This window comes from Mya arenaria, chromosome 6 (genome assembly GCF_026914265.1).
Source record: "Mya arenaria isolate MELC-2E11 chromosome 6, ASM2691426v1".
NCBI classification, from domain to species: Eukaryota; Metazoa; Mollusca; class Bivalvia; order Myida; family Myidae; genus Mya; species Mya arenaria.
In genome coordinates, this window is record NC_069127.1 from 20740959 (window position 1) to 20759506 (window position 18548).

The following is an 18548-nucleotide window of genomic DNA, read 5'->3' on the forward strand; positions in this document are numbered from 1 at the left end:
TTAAGATTTACTTAAAAGGTATAACATACTTTAAATAAAAAGTGATAATTTGCAGGCTTATGAATAAATGTATAATAAGGGTGACGTCATTTTTACACTTGACGGTGATTAATTGTGCAGCCTTATGGGGTTCAGCATACGGGCAAATTGGCGTGACTGGTAAGTGATAATAGTTGATAAAAAGTAGTAAATTTTAAAGAATACATATGTAAAATATGTTTCAAATCTGTTTTCTTAAAAAATCTTTGCTATAACTTCGCTAAAAAGGAATGAAAATTATTGAGTAAATGTAACCTTTAAAATGGTTTATCACTTGACTTTACCACATGAAATCATTTTGTTTACATTGTTATTGCTATTAGTAGGTATAAAGTCAAAGTCATGGCCAGAAATAAAATGAAAACGGTTCGCACAATACCCTGAAATATGATTGACAAAGGACCGCGCCATTCTAATGGTGCGAATGGCGTTAACGTTGTTAATGTTGTGGATAGGGCAAATGTTGTGAATATTAGGAATGCCGAGAATGTCATGAATGTCACGTTTGTTGTTGCAAATGTCGTGAAAATTACAAATATCGCGCATTTCGTTGATGATGTGAATTTTGCAAATATTGTGAATTCTGTTTGTGTCGCGAATATCATGAATATCTCGAACGTTGTGAATGTTGTGTATGATGTGCTCATATCGAATGCCGCTTATGTTGTGTGTTTTTTTAAGTTTGTGCATGATTTGAATCTTGTAAATGTTTCAAATGTCGCGGGTATTGTTAATGTTTTAAAAGCCGCTATTGTCGTTTATAATTCTAATGTCGCGAATATTGTATTTCACGCAAATAATATTAATGTCGCAAATGTTGTAATTGTAGGAAATGTCGTGAATGCTTGAATCTCATTAATGTTGGAAATGTTGTATATTTGGCAATTGCCGTCAAAATTACGAATATCGAAAATGTTATACACGTTTTGAATGGCATACACGTTGTAAATTTCCTAACGTCGCGAAGGTCGTGAATGTTGCGAACCTCGTAAATGTGTCTCAAATGTTGCAGGCGAGGCAAATTAAATTCACGAAAGTCAAATAATTTTGCTCATAGCATACACATATCGAATGTCGTTTAACCCTATATTTGAATGATGATTGTAGTATGCCGTATTTAAGCCTACTTCACTCAGCTTCATATGGCATTACCTGTTCATGGAAGTACATTGTTACAATGTTTTACTTCTTAGGGTTATTTCGGTCAGCCTTAAAGCTGTAAGCTCTCAAAGTCCTTTCGCATTTGGAAGTTCGCATATAATTATTTTATTACAACACACACACACACACACACATATATATATATATATATATATATATATATATATATATATATATATATATATATATATATATATATATATTGTGCGTAGGCATCGATGGTGTTGCAAGGTTTAATTGCATTTGTGCAAACATAGGTTTTATAAGTTCAAATATTAAATGTGCATACAAATTGAGCAGATAGTTATCCTTAACTGTTCGCACTGTCATGCTCTAAAATTAGTGTACTTAAAACAATAGTATTTCAAAGACTCGATAATATTAATCAACGGCTTCCATCCTGCATTAAATTGCTAGTTTATAAGACCACTGATTTAAACGACAAACTTGATCATACATCATTAAAAGGTATGTTTTGATATTGATCTAAATTGCAATGATTTAATTAGGTATCAGCCAAGTCTGAAACATCTTTTGTTTTGTAATCAGGAAGTGGTTGATTTGTTAAACGTTTAATGTAGATCGAATGAATTATGCGCATATTCATTTATTACAAATAATTGTCTTAGTACGGTTTTCCATATTCCAAATAATGCGCAAATGTAAAATTCAATGTTTGAATGCGGTTAAATAGATAGGAGTGTGTATATCTTACAGACGTTTTACTCTTGCAACAAAGGAATACTAAACAGGGTGCATCACACGGTTAAATACACTTAAAATAAAGAAACTTCACGCTTGAATTTGGACCATTTAAGTAGAATAATATGCAAAAAGATGTCCGCAAACACGAAATTATACAGGATATAACAGAAGAAAAGACAGCGGTAGAAAAATACTTGCTGCAAATATGAGAACTGTTAATTATACGGAATTCTTCATCTACGTCCTGGCTTTGCTGATTCAAAGAACAACAAGCATTTCGATACGTAAGATTTGTTTAGCTCTCATAATAAAGATGACACTTTTTCTTTCGTGCATTTGTAAGATCAAATGTTATTGAATGAATTTTTCATTTAATATAAATTTCGTTCTAGCTTGCACGAATGTGGTTGCCGGCATATGTGAATGTACTGGGGGATTGATCTCTTCGGCAGATGGTACTCGGTGTATAAGTGGTTAGTATATTATAAATCGCATTTATTGCCTCGGAAGTCGTACGTATTGTCAAATCTTTCTTTAGCGACGCATGATTGACGTAATTTACTGTGGTAGGTCATTTTCCGCCGTTTAATTATTTCCTATCATTATGGTTCTCAAAACATGTGATTTAAATTGAAATGAATTTTGCTTTTAATGTCAATGTCAATGTGTTTTGTTTCTATACATGTTTTTGTTACGATTAGCTTTTTATGCTAAAGTCGAATAAATTTCCGTTCGGTTCTGTTCTGTTCTGATCTGTTATACACTTAACGAACACTTCCTTCTTCTTGATCTTATAAAACAATACAAACCTTCGTTTATATCCCCCTGAGGACACACCAAATTGATATTTCGTTCCGCGGATTTACCGCTCCTATTTTTTTGAAAATGTAAAAAAAAATATTTTTTTTTGCGCCCGCACCTCCATTTTAATCGCCAAGCAGATTTTTTCTAGGTAATAATTTATTAAAAGGCTAAAAATAATCAAGTATAATTTTTTACGCAAGTTTTCGTGTTTTTATAAAGGGAAGTTACCGATACGTAGTGTTTTTATACTGTATATCGATCGGTTTAGCATGGTTTTCAATAAATTCAATCAAAATGGCGGCTTCCGGTATAAACAATGTGGCTCAAAGTTTGGAAATTAAATCTTATTTTTGACAATAAATATGTTTTGAGCATGCTTGAAGTCATTGTTGATGGTCTCATGCACTAAAGGATCATTATTTAAAGCAATCATTATGCAATTTAAAGCATGTGTATCTGAGACTGGTAGCGATTATATTGCGTAATTAAGTGACTCGTTTTGAATGGAAACGTACTATTTTATTCAAGTCATAATAGAAGGGACCAAAATTTTACCTCGTTACGACGATGCTGAAGATGACAGGTCAACTTAACTGGAACATGAGTCATTGTTTGGTCCAAACTGATATATCAAGCTCATTTTTTTTTATCAAATTCTGACAAAACAACAGTTTTGAACAAATATCTTTTCACAAAGTCTGGTGCATTACAATCCCGGATTATGCTGCAAATAAAAACAAAATATAAGGTGATAAACTTAGGCTTACTTATGTTGAGGTATATCTGGTCTGGATATACCTCAATACAAGTAAGCCTAAGTTTATCACCTTATATTTTGTTTTTATTTGCAGCATAATCCGGGATTGTAATTCACTTGTGCATTGTAACCACTGCCCCGCCCACCCCTCGCCCTTGTTCCAGGGGTATACCGGGGACAGCATAGGCAATGGACTGTGTTTTTACCTTTCAGGTGGCCCCGCAGTGCCTAGTGAATGTTGTTTTGTCTTCATAATGAAAATAGTCGGGAATGGGCCTGGCATAGTTATTCGGGGTTGCGGGGCCATTTGGCAGGGATTTTACCAGCAGTGTGTCCCTGCAGGTCGGGTAATTTAGTCAAAGTCTATTCCGGACTTAAGGGGGGAGGGGCATATACAACTGGCTGGTGCATAAAAACATCTAAATAACAAAAAAAGTACTCTGAAAAATACCCTTGTTCTTTTTGTTTTAATAAGCACATGTCATTGCATTTCCTGTGATAATAAAAACAAAATTCAGTCGATGTTATATGGAGTATGATGTTTGATGATGCCTGTGTAAGTGATCGTTTTTTTACAAATCCAAAATCATTTCTAAGTTATGTCTAAATACAGTTGCATATGATGTTAAACTGATTCAGGTAGAGTTATATAAGTCGTTTCAAACTGTTTACTAAAAGCAGGGTTATTTATTATTATGAATGATCGTCATATTAAAGTACGTTTTAATTATATAAGAAATTAGATTTATCCATATGTTTGTTCTAAACACGGATAAATAAGTAGTATGTATTCCGACATTTTCCCAATGTCCATTAGAGGTTCAGTTCAAGATGGCATTAAAATGGGTTTAAGGGCAATTATTTTGAACAATCTTTCTTATTTATATTGAATATAAGGAAAAATATATTTTTCGCTCTTCGCTCGCTCCGGTTTTTATAAAAACTGACAAAAATTTGTTTTTATTTTTTTCGCTCGCTCGCTCCAATTTTTTTTGGCAAAAATCCGTGGAACTAAATATTAATTTGGTGTGGCCTGAGTAGTGCATCAGTGAATGATATCTCGAACACTCTTTGCGTTTTGATTGTAGTTTAACATATTTAAAACCTTGATTCAAGATTGATCTTGTTTTCTAATCATTCATGCATTCGTTCGTTCCGTTGTTAGTTCGTTCTTTCGTTCCATCCTCCCTTTACTCACTCACTCACTCACTCACTCACTCACTCACTCACTCACTCACTCACTCACTCACTCACTCACTCACTCACTCACTCACTCACTCACTCACTCACTCACTCACTCACTCACTCACTCACTCACTCACTCACTCACTCACTCACTCACTCACTCACTCACTCACTCACTCACTCACTCACTCACTCACTCACTCACTCACTCACTCACTCACTCACTCACTCACTCACTCACTCACTCACTCACTCACTCACTCACTCACTCACTCACTCACTCACTCACTCACTCACTCACTCACTCACTCACTCACTCACTCACTCACTCACACTTAAGTTGAATGTACACACGACTTCTCTTTTAGTGCTGTAGGCCGATTTTGATATTGATAATTCCATCGCAATATCTTTATATATCTGTACAACTACGAAAAATCTAACTGCTAACTGTGAGGGATGTCGAATTGCCAATATATATAATTTCCTACGTTTGAAATAATGAATAAGTAGAAAAAAATCCTTAAGTTGATGTAGGTGGCATGTTGTTAGTTATGTACGGGTTGTTTTAGGCGCTAAATAGTCATTAAGCTTCGGAGGGTTTGACTGACTGAACGGAGTTTTGTTTATAAAATAATTTTATGAATCATATTAATGTATTTTGGATAATAAGTTATCTGTTTGGATCAGTAAAAAATATCATTTAAGATTATCGATTGGGTTTTAATTGTTTTGTGTTAGCAAATATCATCGTTTCTTGAATTAAACATATCAAAGAATAATATTTCTGGAAAAACAAATATCAACTTACATATTGATTGTTTAAACGTTTAATATGATATACAGAATTGTAAATCCACATGTATATATAAAGTGATACTAGGTACTTCATTCAATAAATCAATTTTTGAATTGATGGTGTTTTCTTAAGAGACATGGAATCCTTAAAGGAATAATAATTGTACCGTGCACACGAAATCATTTCAGTCAAAATTGAAGTGATTCAACTGCTGATGGCAATGGGGGATATATAATTTGCAACTTGGATTTTAACTCTTCTTTACTATTTTCAGACTTGGATGATTGCAATCCACAACCGTGTCAAAATGGCGGTACGTGTATTGACGGCCAAGGAACATACACATGCGAATGCGCAGCCGGATATGAGGGGACAACTTGTGTGACAGGTAAGCTAGTTACACGTTGAAACGACTAATTAAATTACGTGAAAAAAGTTGACAGGGACTACAATGTTATTCTCTAATCTAGATAATATTCTATTTCAACAGAAGCGATATTGTTACCAGATAAACGACATAATTATTTTTAAAGCGCATTTGGGTAGCTGGGACCAACAAGTTATGGAAAGCTTGATAATGCAGCCTATTAATTTTTATTTCGGCCATTCATTTAATACAAGCAAGTTCGATTACAACTTTATACATTCGCACTATATAAACCGATAAAACAAGGAATTACTATTGAAAGTATTTGATAACATAGTTATGATGATAACGCGTGAGCGGCTTTGACGGGTTCCTCTGTGAGCACAGTATGTATATTTATCATATGCAAAGATAACTCAACATATTATTGAACGTAAAAGAAAATAAAAGTTTTACAAATCACATCAATACTTGATATTTACTAACGTTTTGAGTCGGAGTTTGAGACTTAATTCTCAAAACTTTCTCTGCGTCGTTGTGAAATTGTTATGAGAAAAGCATTGATGAGCAAAGATATCGCCAAATATATAATAAGACAAGATTACTATTATGTACGCATTTACATTTATGTCAAACTACACCGTATAAAGAATATATTTTACATACAATACTGTTCTTTTCTATTTTGAGTCTCAAAGTCAGACACTTGAACCTAGGCTCAAAACGTTAAACATTTGTAAGAAACGCAATGACCCTCTTCAATATTAGTTCATCTCTGTTTAAGTCATCATTCCTATCTTTAGCTACCAAGCGGTCAACATGACACAGCGTTTATTTTCATTTGAGCTTCAGTGCCTTTACCGGCAGTTGTCGATTTAATATTCTGATAATAGATGAAACAGCCAATCGATTTAGCATATGTTTAAGATTGTCCAAAGACTTGAATAGTGATTATCATGGAATCTGCATTTCCCTAAACTCATATCTAACTTGGTACCATCATAGATCAATCTCTTTAGACCTAGGTCAACCGCTAATTGCTATTGCAAGAACTGTCCAGGAAATAGTTTAATTACGTAGGCTACTAAAACTCTGTCAAAAGGTTTTTTTTACGTCACTGAAACTATTGATTGACAATCTCCTTTTTATGAAAATAAATTCAGGAAAATATTCTCCTTAGTATTACGTGAGGTAAAAGGTATCCCTTGAAGTAATTTAACTATTAAAATGCACTCTTACTCCCAAATAAGATTTACCACAATTTATATAATTGTTTTGTTATACCAAAAAGAATGAGTAAATGTCGAAAACAGTGGTTTTTATGACGGATACCGAGTTTAATTTGAAATAAAGGTGCAGACATTACGGTATTTCTACCTTAAAAGACGACAAATTAATTACCTGTAACGAATATAAAAAGAACAATGGATGACGTCACAAACATTTTTAAATGGTTAATATTGTCCAATCAATAATCATTTAATATAATATATTCAACCAATCCAAAAAAAATACTGGAATTATACAATTGGCTGCTGAAAGTGTATTTTGGTACTTGTATTGAAAACTGTTGATAACATGGTTATAATGATAATATGTTGGCAATGAAGCTCATTTTAGAATTTTAACACGTATTTTGTTTCTATGTAAATTTCAAAATTAATGTTTATTTTCAAAAGAAATAAAATACAATGCTTGTCAAGTTTAGTATTCAAGAACGCGAACCCTTTTATGTTCAGTTATTAGCTACAAGCAAATCAAGTGAGGATCATCAATTGTATTGTTTTTAAACAAATTGTTTGACTGCAGTTCATATGTTCAATTTTCTAAAATTATGCACTGATATTGATGTCGATTTTATATTTGTTTACATTACTGTGCACAACGCCATTGAGTATATTTATAAAATTAGGCGTTTAATCAAATAAACAAGTTTCAAGTTTAACGGCCAAACAATATTGTCGTAATATTTGGTTCGTATATAGTTCTTATAAATGATTCCAATGTAAAAGTGGGTAATAAAAATCCATTTAACAAAAGAACGAACATTACACAGCATCTATCAAAACAAGCAATAAGAGATACCAAGATACTTTTTAAAAAACGCAGGTTTATAAGTATGTATCTAACAATCGTTTTTTAACCAATTTCAATACTGGGCTATGCTTCTATTAACAGATATAAACGAGTGCGCGTCGACACCCTGCCAGAACTTTGGCACGTGTAGAGATGGGATTAACGGATACACGTGCACGTGTATGGCGGGCTTTAATGGACCGCAGTGTCAAAACAGTGCGTATATGTGTACATGAAATAAATTTCGACACTCACGGTATTTGATCCCAATGAGTGTTTTTAAATGTAATTGTGTATTTTCAAAATAGTAGAACCTTTGCAACAGAATGTCAAATAACAAACAAAAAGTACTATTTAGATACCCGTTGTATAATTAGGCATGTCTTTGTCTCGTGCTATAAAATGAGCTTGTTAACCCCTTATCAGGTTGGTATCAATAATTTGGTTATTATTTGCTAACTACTGAAATACTGATAAAATCATTACAATAATAAATGAAATTGTTGCAGTTTATTCGTTTTTCTTTATTTCAAGTGAAGTCGGGCGTGAATTTACATATTTCGGTATCTCTTACGGCCAAACAATATTGTCGTATTCTTTGATTCGTATATAATTATTCTAAATGATTCCAAAGTAATAGGGAGTCCCTAGGAATCCACAATATACATACTTTAACATTGGCTACCGTAATGAGAGATGCCACGAGAACGCATTATCTTATTAACATAACAAAACAACACATTCACTTAAGCCTGTTTTTTGTACATGTAAAAACACGTTCACATTTGTCATTAAACATTCAGACATCGACGATTGTGCGACGAACACGTGTCAGAACAGCGGCAAGTGTGTGGACGGTGTCAACTTTTACACGTGCAATTGTTTTGCTGGGTACACAGGTTTTACGTGTCAAACTGGTAAGATGAAGCAATAAACCTTTAAAATATGTTATATTTGCTTATAACAGAACAAATTTTTATTTCGTTTCATATTAAAGAGGCTGAAAAGAAAACGCGAAGAAAAATCGCTCATTTGCCAAAGTCAAATTTCAAACTTTACTGTTTTTTGCTCCTAAATCAATTTCAAAATAAAATGCCTATTTTTACAAATACATAAACCACACTGCTTGTCAAGTTTAGTAATTAATAGTGCACATCCATTCCTGTTCAGCAATCAGTCACACGCAAATCATGTTAGGAAACCAATTGTAATATTTTCATTAATATTGATTGACTATAGGTCATATGTTTGTTTTTATTCTGAAAGTTACTGATATAGATTGCACTGATATTTTAAGGGACTGATTCTTGAATAATTCAAAACGTTTTAATGCTTTATTTGAATTGTTACGATACTGATTTCAATTTATGCGATACTTATAAAAAAAAACACTTATAATTAGTTCATAGCCAAAGCATTTTGACTTTGGAATGATCAAAGTGCTATATTCATAAAATTCTTTTAAACATAAAACGCAGATGCGTATGTGCCTATTTAACAAAAAATAATGTATAAGTACATATTCAACATTCGTCGCATAACGTCGGTACACTATGCTTCGTTGTGTACGCCTTGTATCGGAAGTAACTGCCTTTGTTGTCGACGATGTTATTTAAAACAAACAACAACGAAGATAAGAAAACAAATGCCAAACTTGAACCAATATTAAATTTTGTAGTTTTTATTTATCCCTTCTTAAAATATATCTAGTCAAACAGAGATATATATACAGATATAAACGAGTGCGCGTCGACACCCTGCCAGAACTCTGGCATGTGTACAGATCAAATTGACGGGTACACGTGCACGTGTATAGCGGGTTATATTGGACGGCAGTGTCAAAACAGTAAGTATTTGTGTACATTAATTACATTTTCGATACTTGGGTTTTTATCTCATGAAACTTTTAAAAAATCGTGCGTTTTTAAAATTGTAAGATTTTGGAAACAAAAAGGCAATGGTACTATGAAACTCTTGATATTGTCTAACGCTATGTGTCCCTCACTATTTGAAAATAAAAAGCAATGATGCAAATTATTGCTTTTTCATCATTTCAACTAGCAATGTTTACCTCTTTAAATATCTATTAAAATGTCAAAGGAATTTTATAATGCGCTTTATTTGTACAGTACACCGTGTTTGGAAATGAACCTACGGTATGTTCGAATTAATATGCGTTGATAATTATTAACCTGATTAGTTGATATTTTGTTTCAGAAACAGGTTTACACGATATTTGCGTCAGTAATTCAGAATGCTATACAAACAACTCTATATGTTCTGGAGGGGTTTGCGACTGCGCTGTTGGTTTTGATAAAGACACAAACGCCGACACATGCACTGTAAAAGGTACACCTACGCTAGTAGTAAGTAGATTTAAAAATAAATATAGATCCCATCGAACCAAAATAAAAACTTTAAAGTTTAAGAATAGCACGTTCGACTCAGGTGCAGCTTCTGACGTCCCATTTTACTACTTTAAGCAGTTTTGTCTATTTTCTGAACCATTATCTTAATTCTATTTATCAAGATGGACCGAAATTTAAAAAAAGTACCCTAGACGGACGTGGTTTACTGACCTGATGGCAACAGAGTAGTCCTATATCGAAATATTCCCTTAATAGTCACATTATTACCAGTCAATATGTTTATTTTTATTGCATCAAATAATAAAATTGAGTGTATACCTTACTCGGGAAAGCATCGCTCGGGTTAGCATTGCTTCCGGCTTATGCAGCCTAGTGTTATTTGATAAACATAATATGCGAAACGTGTATACTATACAATATATATTGTATACTTTATTTGAAAAACAATCAGATTGTGGATCTGTGCCTTTAATCTCTCACGGCCAATATTTACTGCCTGTCCCCGAAAATACGACTCACGGCTCGAGTGCAGAGGTGCAGTGTGACATCGGTTTCACAACCAGCCAGTCCAAAATAAGATGTTTAGCTTCTGGCTTATGGGAACAATCAGCATGTACAAAATTAGGTAAAATGCGTTTGATAATCCAATTTCTTTTTAATTTATCCATATAACAATTAGATCTTGTACTTATTTCTACGTTGCTAGGTTCACAATATTGGTCTATTTTCTTCTGGTGTAATGAATGTTCTATAGTTTGTTGTGAATGAAGGGTTTAATATTATTTTTTAATTGATTTAATAAATTATTCGCTTATATTGCTTTCAGAATCATGTACTAATTACTTAGTATCAGATGTGTCTGATAGCCAGCTATCGGCTTCTTCAATTTATGCGTATAACCATGGGGCTAATAGAGGAAGACTTAATACACCGTTTGTCATATTACCGGATGTATCTTATCTTAGTGGCGCCTGGTCTGCTCTTGTTTCTGACATTTCCCAATATATACAGGTATTTTATAGAAATATTACGGATTATCAGAATCGGTATAGTCACATTTACTCGGGCGTATTTAGTTTTTTATTATAACTGTTTACAGGTACATATAAAGGTATATGTGACTTATTATTTAAGTCGATTGTTTCTTGACTCTTCATGCTTTTTATAATTGTTTTTATAAACATTTTACCATTGAAACTACTTGACAGGTTGAGTTAGACGAATCGAGTCTCATTCGTGCTGTACTGACTCAAGGAAGGGATACAACCGATGGATTTAACCAATACGTAAAGTCATACAAAGTGTACTTCAGCAGCGACTGTACACACTTTGCTGAAGTTGTCTCACCAAATGGATCGGAAAAGGTACAGCCAGGCTTTACAATTATCAAAAGTTGAAATTTATAGGCATGTATAAAGTATCAAAAAGGTACATCAGGAGGTCTAATGGTTTTATAGACATACACCCCTCGCACAAAAGATCAATATTTGAGTCGAAAATGACTCAATATCTGGTTGTTATTCAGGAAATGGATTCGAGAGCAATGTATTTTAACATGAATTAACAGAGACTATATATCCTATAACAGGTATAACGTTTTTGTATATGTATTGCTTTACAGATTTTCCAAGGAAATACGGATACTGAGACAATAGTAACAAACTATCTGGATCATGAGTTCTTGGCCTTATGTGTCCGTATACATCCGATTGATTGGAACAATCACATATCAATGCGGTTTGATCTTATAGGTTGTGCAGGTAAAGAAACAGGCTAATGATTTTTAAAATTTGTATTGAATTATTATTATATTTGACGCAAAATTTACAAGCATACATGCTTTAAATATTCCGTATTTTGTAATTCTGTTTGCATTTGATAGTTATCTGTTGCGTAATGATTTAAGAGATGTTGAGTTAATTTATGTATATCTAAAACCGGTTGAAATCATTGGTCAAGTTTAACTGAGTTTAATGGCAAGTTCCCAAAATATTAGCGATGTCGATAGGTTGATATTTGTGGAATGTTTGATGCGTCATGTGTTTCGTGTTTGGCTTCTCGTTTTATGTTTGATTTGTCTTGGTCCTTTTTCATTTAAACACTATCCTTTTCAATTTTTAATTTTTATATCATTGGGTTTCAACTGCTATATGGTTATTGGTTTTCAAAACCTAATCCAAAACGGGTCTGAGTTTGATCCTGATTAAATCTTACAGCAGGTGACGTGAAGAACTGTACATCTAGCCGTGATTGTTTCACAAGTGGGTCGCAATGTATAAACAATTACTGTTCTTGCAAGACTGGATTCTACGACCATGAATCACATACATGTAATTCAAGTATGTAACTTTATGTATTCTTAAGTTGCTTTTATTTCGTAATAATCATTTTTTCATATGCCTCGTCAACACAAAGTGTCAATATTTCTCTCGTGGCTACTCCACTCTTGTAAAACAGCTTTTGATGCACACACTGTGAAATATATAACAATCTGAAACTAAACAAACAAACATATTCTATGTCACAATGATGTACGGATAAGTGTATACTAACCATGTTTAAAGCATATGTTTATTTAAGTGCCTCTTTTGCCCTCTGGTCTCGACTCGAACGACACTATTCTTGAACATGACCAACGCTGTAGCAAGGAAATACGCTTTGAACCGGGTTTACCTGTTGGAGATAAATTATATGACACTCTGTATGTGAGTACAATTTGGATGCATATATCTTTTTAAAGCAAAGTACAATTTGCAATGCCATGATATACACTTATGTCATTGTCATGTTTTACATTTTAAAGCACCAGTAGTTGACCATTAGCATTTATATTGTATATATCATTGACCAATGATGGCTATTCAAATAATCCTGTCGTTGGCGTCGGCGTCCTCGTCGCCGTTCGTTTCAAGTGCTTTAGCAATATTTTATTTGAATTTAGGCCATCAGAAAACTACGGAGAGTAACTATACATGACTCTTGATACAAAAATGTTTTAAAAGTTAATTAAAAAATGATTTATGTTTTTCGACATATCTCAAACTTGGTCAGTGTAACTGACAATATTTCACGTAGGTGTTCATAGCCATCCGACAAAAATGTTCATTACCCGAAAGTGATCCTTAATATAAATTATTGCTCGTTATGAACATAAAAATAAGTCTGTTTTACATGTGAATATTGTTCGTAGTCATCTTGTTATTATCGATACAGTTATTGCCATAATACTTATTTTAGGTTTAAAGGCAATTAGACAATTAAATTGAACATATCTGTACAATCCTCAAACAATTAACCACGATTGACTATGATAGCTTGGTCAAAAATGTTTTGAACTTTCGTCATATCTCAATAATCGATATGCTACTGATAAAATACTTCACTTTAACATTGAAGGCGTGAGAAAAATAATGCAAACATGGTGTTTTAAAGAAAATAGTGATTTCCTAAATACATAGGCATTTGTTCAGCGTAACTCATATTAATACCATTCATAATATATTTATTATGGATATATTAGTGTAAGAGTCAGACCTGCTGCAGGGCACTTTTCTTATTTATTGATTATGATTGAATGTAACTATCATGCACAGATGTATGTATAACTGTACGTTTCTTTTTTATTTAATTAAAAATGCAAATAAAACTGAAACAATCTAACTAATGAGAATGTTTGCAATAGCGTTATATTATTACGGTCATATACCATACATAATAATATGTTTATATCTAAAAATAAACAACACCAAATGTTGCTTAATGTAATACTTTAAATGAATCATAATCATGCACTAACCAATTGTGTTTTATATTCATAGATATGTGCAAACGGTTATGCAAGCATTGGCACTACGTATGATAATCCAAATCCGCCCAGAACGCCAGATACATTTGATGAAATGGTTATTATAGCTCCATTTTATGTTGACACTTCGAATGGAACCGTTTCATACAGAGTCATTGATATTTTACAAAACAGTGACTTACGTCGAAATGAAAACGTAAATACATTGCGGAGAAGCGTATCCCTTGTAAGTGACAACAATGCATTTGATATCAAGTTTGCATTGATTGCAACCTGGTCGAATATGATTCCATATCAGAAGATATATGAAGACGAACAGGTAGTGTTTGCATTTATTTAACTATAATTATGTAAAGCTTACATTCGGTTTAAATCATTGATCCATGTAAAAAACAGCAAGTAGGATTCAAAACCAGGATCAACAAAATAAACAGTTCCAACTCGTTTTAAAATTAGTTAGTGTTATGTAACCACAAAAACAGAAAACATGCAGTTGTTCGTTAAATAAGAGACTCGTCGAATGAAAGAGATGTATTTTAAAAATTATCATTGAAAAATACAACTGTAGTTTGCGTTATACTTATAATCGTCATGTTTGTGTCCGTCGATATAAAGATGTAACTCATAGATTTTCGCTTTATATGGTATGTTTCTCACCATTTGTTTTAGACAAGCACTTTTCAGTTGGCTATTGTAACCGACGGCCGAATGACATATTCCATCTTCATTTACGGTCAGAGGCAAATGCTATGGAATGTTCAACCCAAAATCAAACCCGATGTTTTCACTGGAATAATCAGAAACAATCAGTATATTTATAAAGATGTGTTTTCGTTTGAAACACCAATTCTGCGAATGGATCGTTATGCGAATATTAAAGGTTTGTATATTGATAGATAAATATATTCAGACTTTATATTTCAATGCCAACCGCATGTTAACGCATTCAAAGCAGCTCATAACCGTTCCAAGTTGGTAAATTAATAGAGATATGTTGATGCAGATGTAGCCTGTCTTTGAGGTTTCACGGCAAAAATCTAATATATAGCGTTAACATCTTACAGTTATTTGGCAAACACAAATAAAAACCCCGAAACGTTTGCATGGTCATGATACTTTCAAAAACACGAAATATTGTTTCTTTGTTTTAGGCATTAATGGATTAATCGTTAAAAGGATTACAGCAAATAGACAACTCCAGAACTTTGCAATGGATTGCGTAGACTGGTTTATAAGGAACAAACATAAGAAAGAAGAATATCACAGAATAATGAGTATACTCCCTAAGTGTCCCTGTAGCCTAGAGAAAGCAGAACAAGATCCGTTAGCCAGAGGCGAAAGTACAACTAATGACAAAACCATTTGTATAGAACTTCTACCATCCTTCAGGGCAGGATTTTATGGCAAGGTTAACTTCGTTTTTTGTAGTATTGAGTTCGTCATGGTTTATATTTTTGAAGAAAACGATTGAGATATCGTGAAGGCATAAATAACGTAGAAGGCATCGGTAGCAGCTGTGTCGACGCTTACCTAATCGTTCAAGATGGTATGCAAGTAAACCAAAGACAATGCACTGGTGTTAATAATTTTAATAACTGTCGGTTAAAGCACCTTACTCGACTGAAAGAAAAACATGTGTATCCGGACACAAATTGACGATTTAAGCTGGTCAGAACCTGATATGTGATTGGAATAAGATTTTAATATGTGATACATATTTAATACTTTATAGGTATGTTGCTATGAACGAAGTTCAGGACAATGGACAGATGAAATTCCGTTTGCCGGGGGATTGTATGCTTTTCATCCCGACCTTTCTCCACAGCAGCACAAACTACATGACCTGCTTCCTAAGAACGTTTGCTGTTCAAAATCAAGTTTTTGTCAGTTATACTACGAATTACGACCCATTGGAGAATGTTACAGAAACACTTGGTTTGACTTTGGTAAGCTGAACGCTGCTATACTAAAAATTGCTTTATGACCTCTTAATATGTACACTGCTAATATGCCTCTGGAACCTTAAATCGACTCTTGAATACGTTTGTGAGCGTTTGTGTAATTTTCCTTTTTAAAAATGTTTATTACTTTTAGCGGTATCATGGGGTGATCCCCACATACTTACTCTGGATGGAAAGAAGTTTATCTTTAATGGACTCGGAGAATACACCCTCTTGAAACACAACTTTGAAGGCAACGCCTTTGATTTACAAGCAAGAACAGAGCGGGCTGTTACAGTGAATAACACTTTAACGGATGCCACAATATACACAGCATTTGCTGCCAAGGACAGTTCTGGATCTTCTGTACACGTTGAGCTCAACACTGAAAGGAACGGTAATTAGGAACTTGCAAAATATCAGTCTCCTTCCAGTACCTTCTTTATACTTGATACAAAATAATTTAACAAAATCTAAATTAAATATTGAAGCGAATACATTAAAGGGACTGTAGACCAGATTGGCACCAAAAATTATTTTTTTCTGTAACAAATCTCAGAACAATTATTCGCCAAAATTGCAATCCAGTGTTGTATCCACTGTGCTACGAAAGCTAAGTCTAAACGAGTAGTATATTAAAGCTATATACCTAAATTGGTAATATCTCGTGATAACATCGACTAGCAAATCACGCATAAGGAATGAATTTTTAATGGAAAAATACGAACCAACTGCTAAACTTAAATAAATTGTAAACTATGTACTTCAATTAGTAAGTTCCAATGCATTGTACACAATAATACCAAGTTTATGTCAGTTTTCGACAATTTTCTTTTTTCTTGCAAATTGATCATCTGGTGCACAGTTGCTTTAACGTTTTAACCCATTTTATGGAGTTGCTTTCTAAAAAGATATATAATATATCTAATATCTTTGTGGCACTTTTGTTTCAAAACTGAAGCACACTGTCTTTATCAGCATCGTGGAATCCTTTATTTGATATGATTTTAGTATGTTTAATTTATTACAGGCATCATATTGTATGTCAACAATATTGATCGGACTGCTGATCAAGCGCGCGATTCCTTCGCGTTACAAACGAAAAATAATACGTTAACCGTTGTAAAACATCGTGACAGCAAAAACAAAACGAATCTGGAAGTTGATTTTGTTAAGTCAGGTAGCCGTTTGGTGAAAATTTATTGTTTTTGAATATCAAACAAAACATGGTTCTTTAAGAGTTGATTTCATGTTAGAATACAGTCTTACCCCGTTGGCTCGAACTCGCTTGGCTCGAATTCCTCGATGGCTCAACTGGATGTTAAGGACCAATTTCTATAAAGGCTCGAGGAATTTTCGCCGGTCCCTGGAAGTTCGAGCTAACGGGGTCTGACTTTATATACATCCCAAGAAGAGTTTCGAAGGAAACACAAACAAGCAGTGAGAGCGCTTATAGGATTCTCTTATTAAGTCTTACTAAAGGATGTCAAAGTATAAGCTAATGATTTAAATATTGGTAGTAAATAATGCAGCATGTTTCATGACGCGCTGTTTTAAATCGCAGTCGAAAATTTAAAAAATGTGAAAACTGTATTTAAGCTCAGTTGATGTACTTAATAAATCAATATAAAATATCAAACATAGTCTGTATTTTATAAAATATGAAGTCCTCGAACGTAGTCTGTATTTATTAAATATGAAATCCTATATGTTTTTGTTTGTGGAAAGAGTTAAATTGTTCAATTCATATTCATAATGCTTTAAATTCTCAGGAGTATCTCTGAGTATATTTACTGGCAATGGGATGCTGACACTTAAAACAACCGTCAACGCATCGTTAAAAGGGAAAGTGCGAGGATTGTTGGGAAATTTTGATGAAGATCCGGACAACGACTTTATAACTCCTGGCGAGCAGATTTTTAACAGCAATATCAGCGAATCTGAAATATTTCATTATGGCCAAATGTGTAAGAGAATACATTTAAGTTTTTGTGACAGTACTTAAAGCAGAGCCCACGTTTTCTGCTATAGAAATATTAAAACGTCTTTGCGTAGACGCATTGCGAGCCATTGTTGTACACAGTATTCATAAAAAGTAAATGGATGTCAATTTATTTTACGATGTATTACTAAGTTACTGTCTTTAGATAGATGAAATAGCGCTCAGGCAAACTGAAAGATATTCTTAGTGACCTATTTGATGAATGCGAAATCGTTAACAATATCTATTCTAAATTCCCAGGGGAAATTGATGGTTTGAACTCCGCATTCCGGTATAGTGACAAGAAGAACCACAGTAATTACCACAACAGCTCCTTTATCCCTCGCTTCCTTGACTCAGTTCCAGTGGAAATTATAAAGGCAGCAAGCGAGACATGTGGCGGAGATCAGGACCTCGCCTGTATATTTGATCAAGTGTTTACAGAAAATGAAGACATTTCAAAGCAAACACATGAGACAACTATCGATGCAAAAGAAGCGATCACTGAAATAAGTAAGGAGTACGATTTATCGGTCTTTCCCAATATCCAGTTATACACT

At 33.5% G+C, this 18548-nt stretch overlaps 1 protein-coding gene across 7 annotated transcripts in view; it reads left to right on the forward strand.

Moving 5' to 3' along the window:
- LOC128238192 (uncharacterized) overlaps positions 1-18548 on the forward strand; it is a 33986-nt gene continuing 15438 nt past the window's right edge. For 2 of the 7 annotated variants that reach the window (XR_008261650.1, XM_052953815.1), the window contains exons 1-22: positions 1-159; positions 2298-2378; positions 3680-3808; positions 5725-5838; positions 7996-8109; positions 8697-8810; positions 9626-9739; positions 10111-10242; positions 10714-10887; positions 11089-11273; positions 11471-11626; positions 11884-12022; positions 12479-12601; positions 12843-12967; positions 14081-14386; positions 14737-14947; positions 15219-15475; positions 15800-16013; positions 16162-16404; positions 17038-17187; positions 17780-17974; positions 18250-18501. Coding sequence is in view for 6 of the 7 variants with exons in the window: in XM_052953815.1 (XP_052809775.1) it covers positions 60-159; positions 2298-2378; positions 3680-3808; positions 5725-5838; positions 7996-8109; positions 8697-8810; positions 9626-9739; positions 10111-10242; positions 10714-10887; positions 11089-11273; positions 11471-11626; positions 11884-12022; positions 12479-12601; positions 12843-12967; positions 14081-14386; positions 14737-14947; positions 15219-15475; positions 15800-16013; positions 16162-16404; positions 17038-17187; positions 17780-17974; positions 18250-18501 (3628 nt within the window). In the remaining variant the exon portion in view is untranslated. Of the gene's footprint in view, positions 160-1880; positions 2190-2297; positions 2379-3679; positions 3809-5724; positions 5839-7995; positions 8110-8696; positions 8811-9625; positions 9740-10110; positions 10243-10713; positions 10888-11088; positions 11274-11470; positions 11627-11883; positions 12023-12478; positions 12602-12842; positions 12968-14080; positions 14387-14736; positions 14948-15218; positions 15476-15799; positions 16014-16161; positions 16405-17037; positions 17188-17779; positions 17975-18249; positions 18502-18548 lie in introns of those variants that run through there. The other 5 variants (XM_052953816.1, XM_052953820.1, XM_052953817.1 and 2 more) reach the window with 5 other exon arrangements.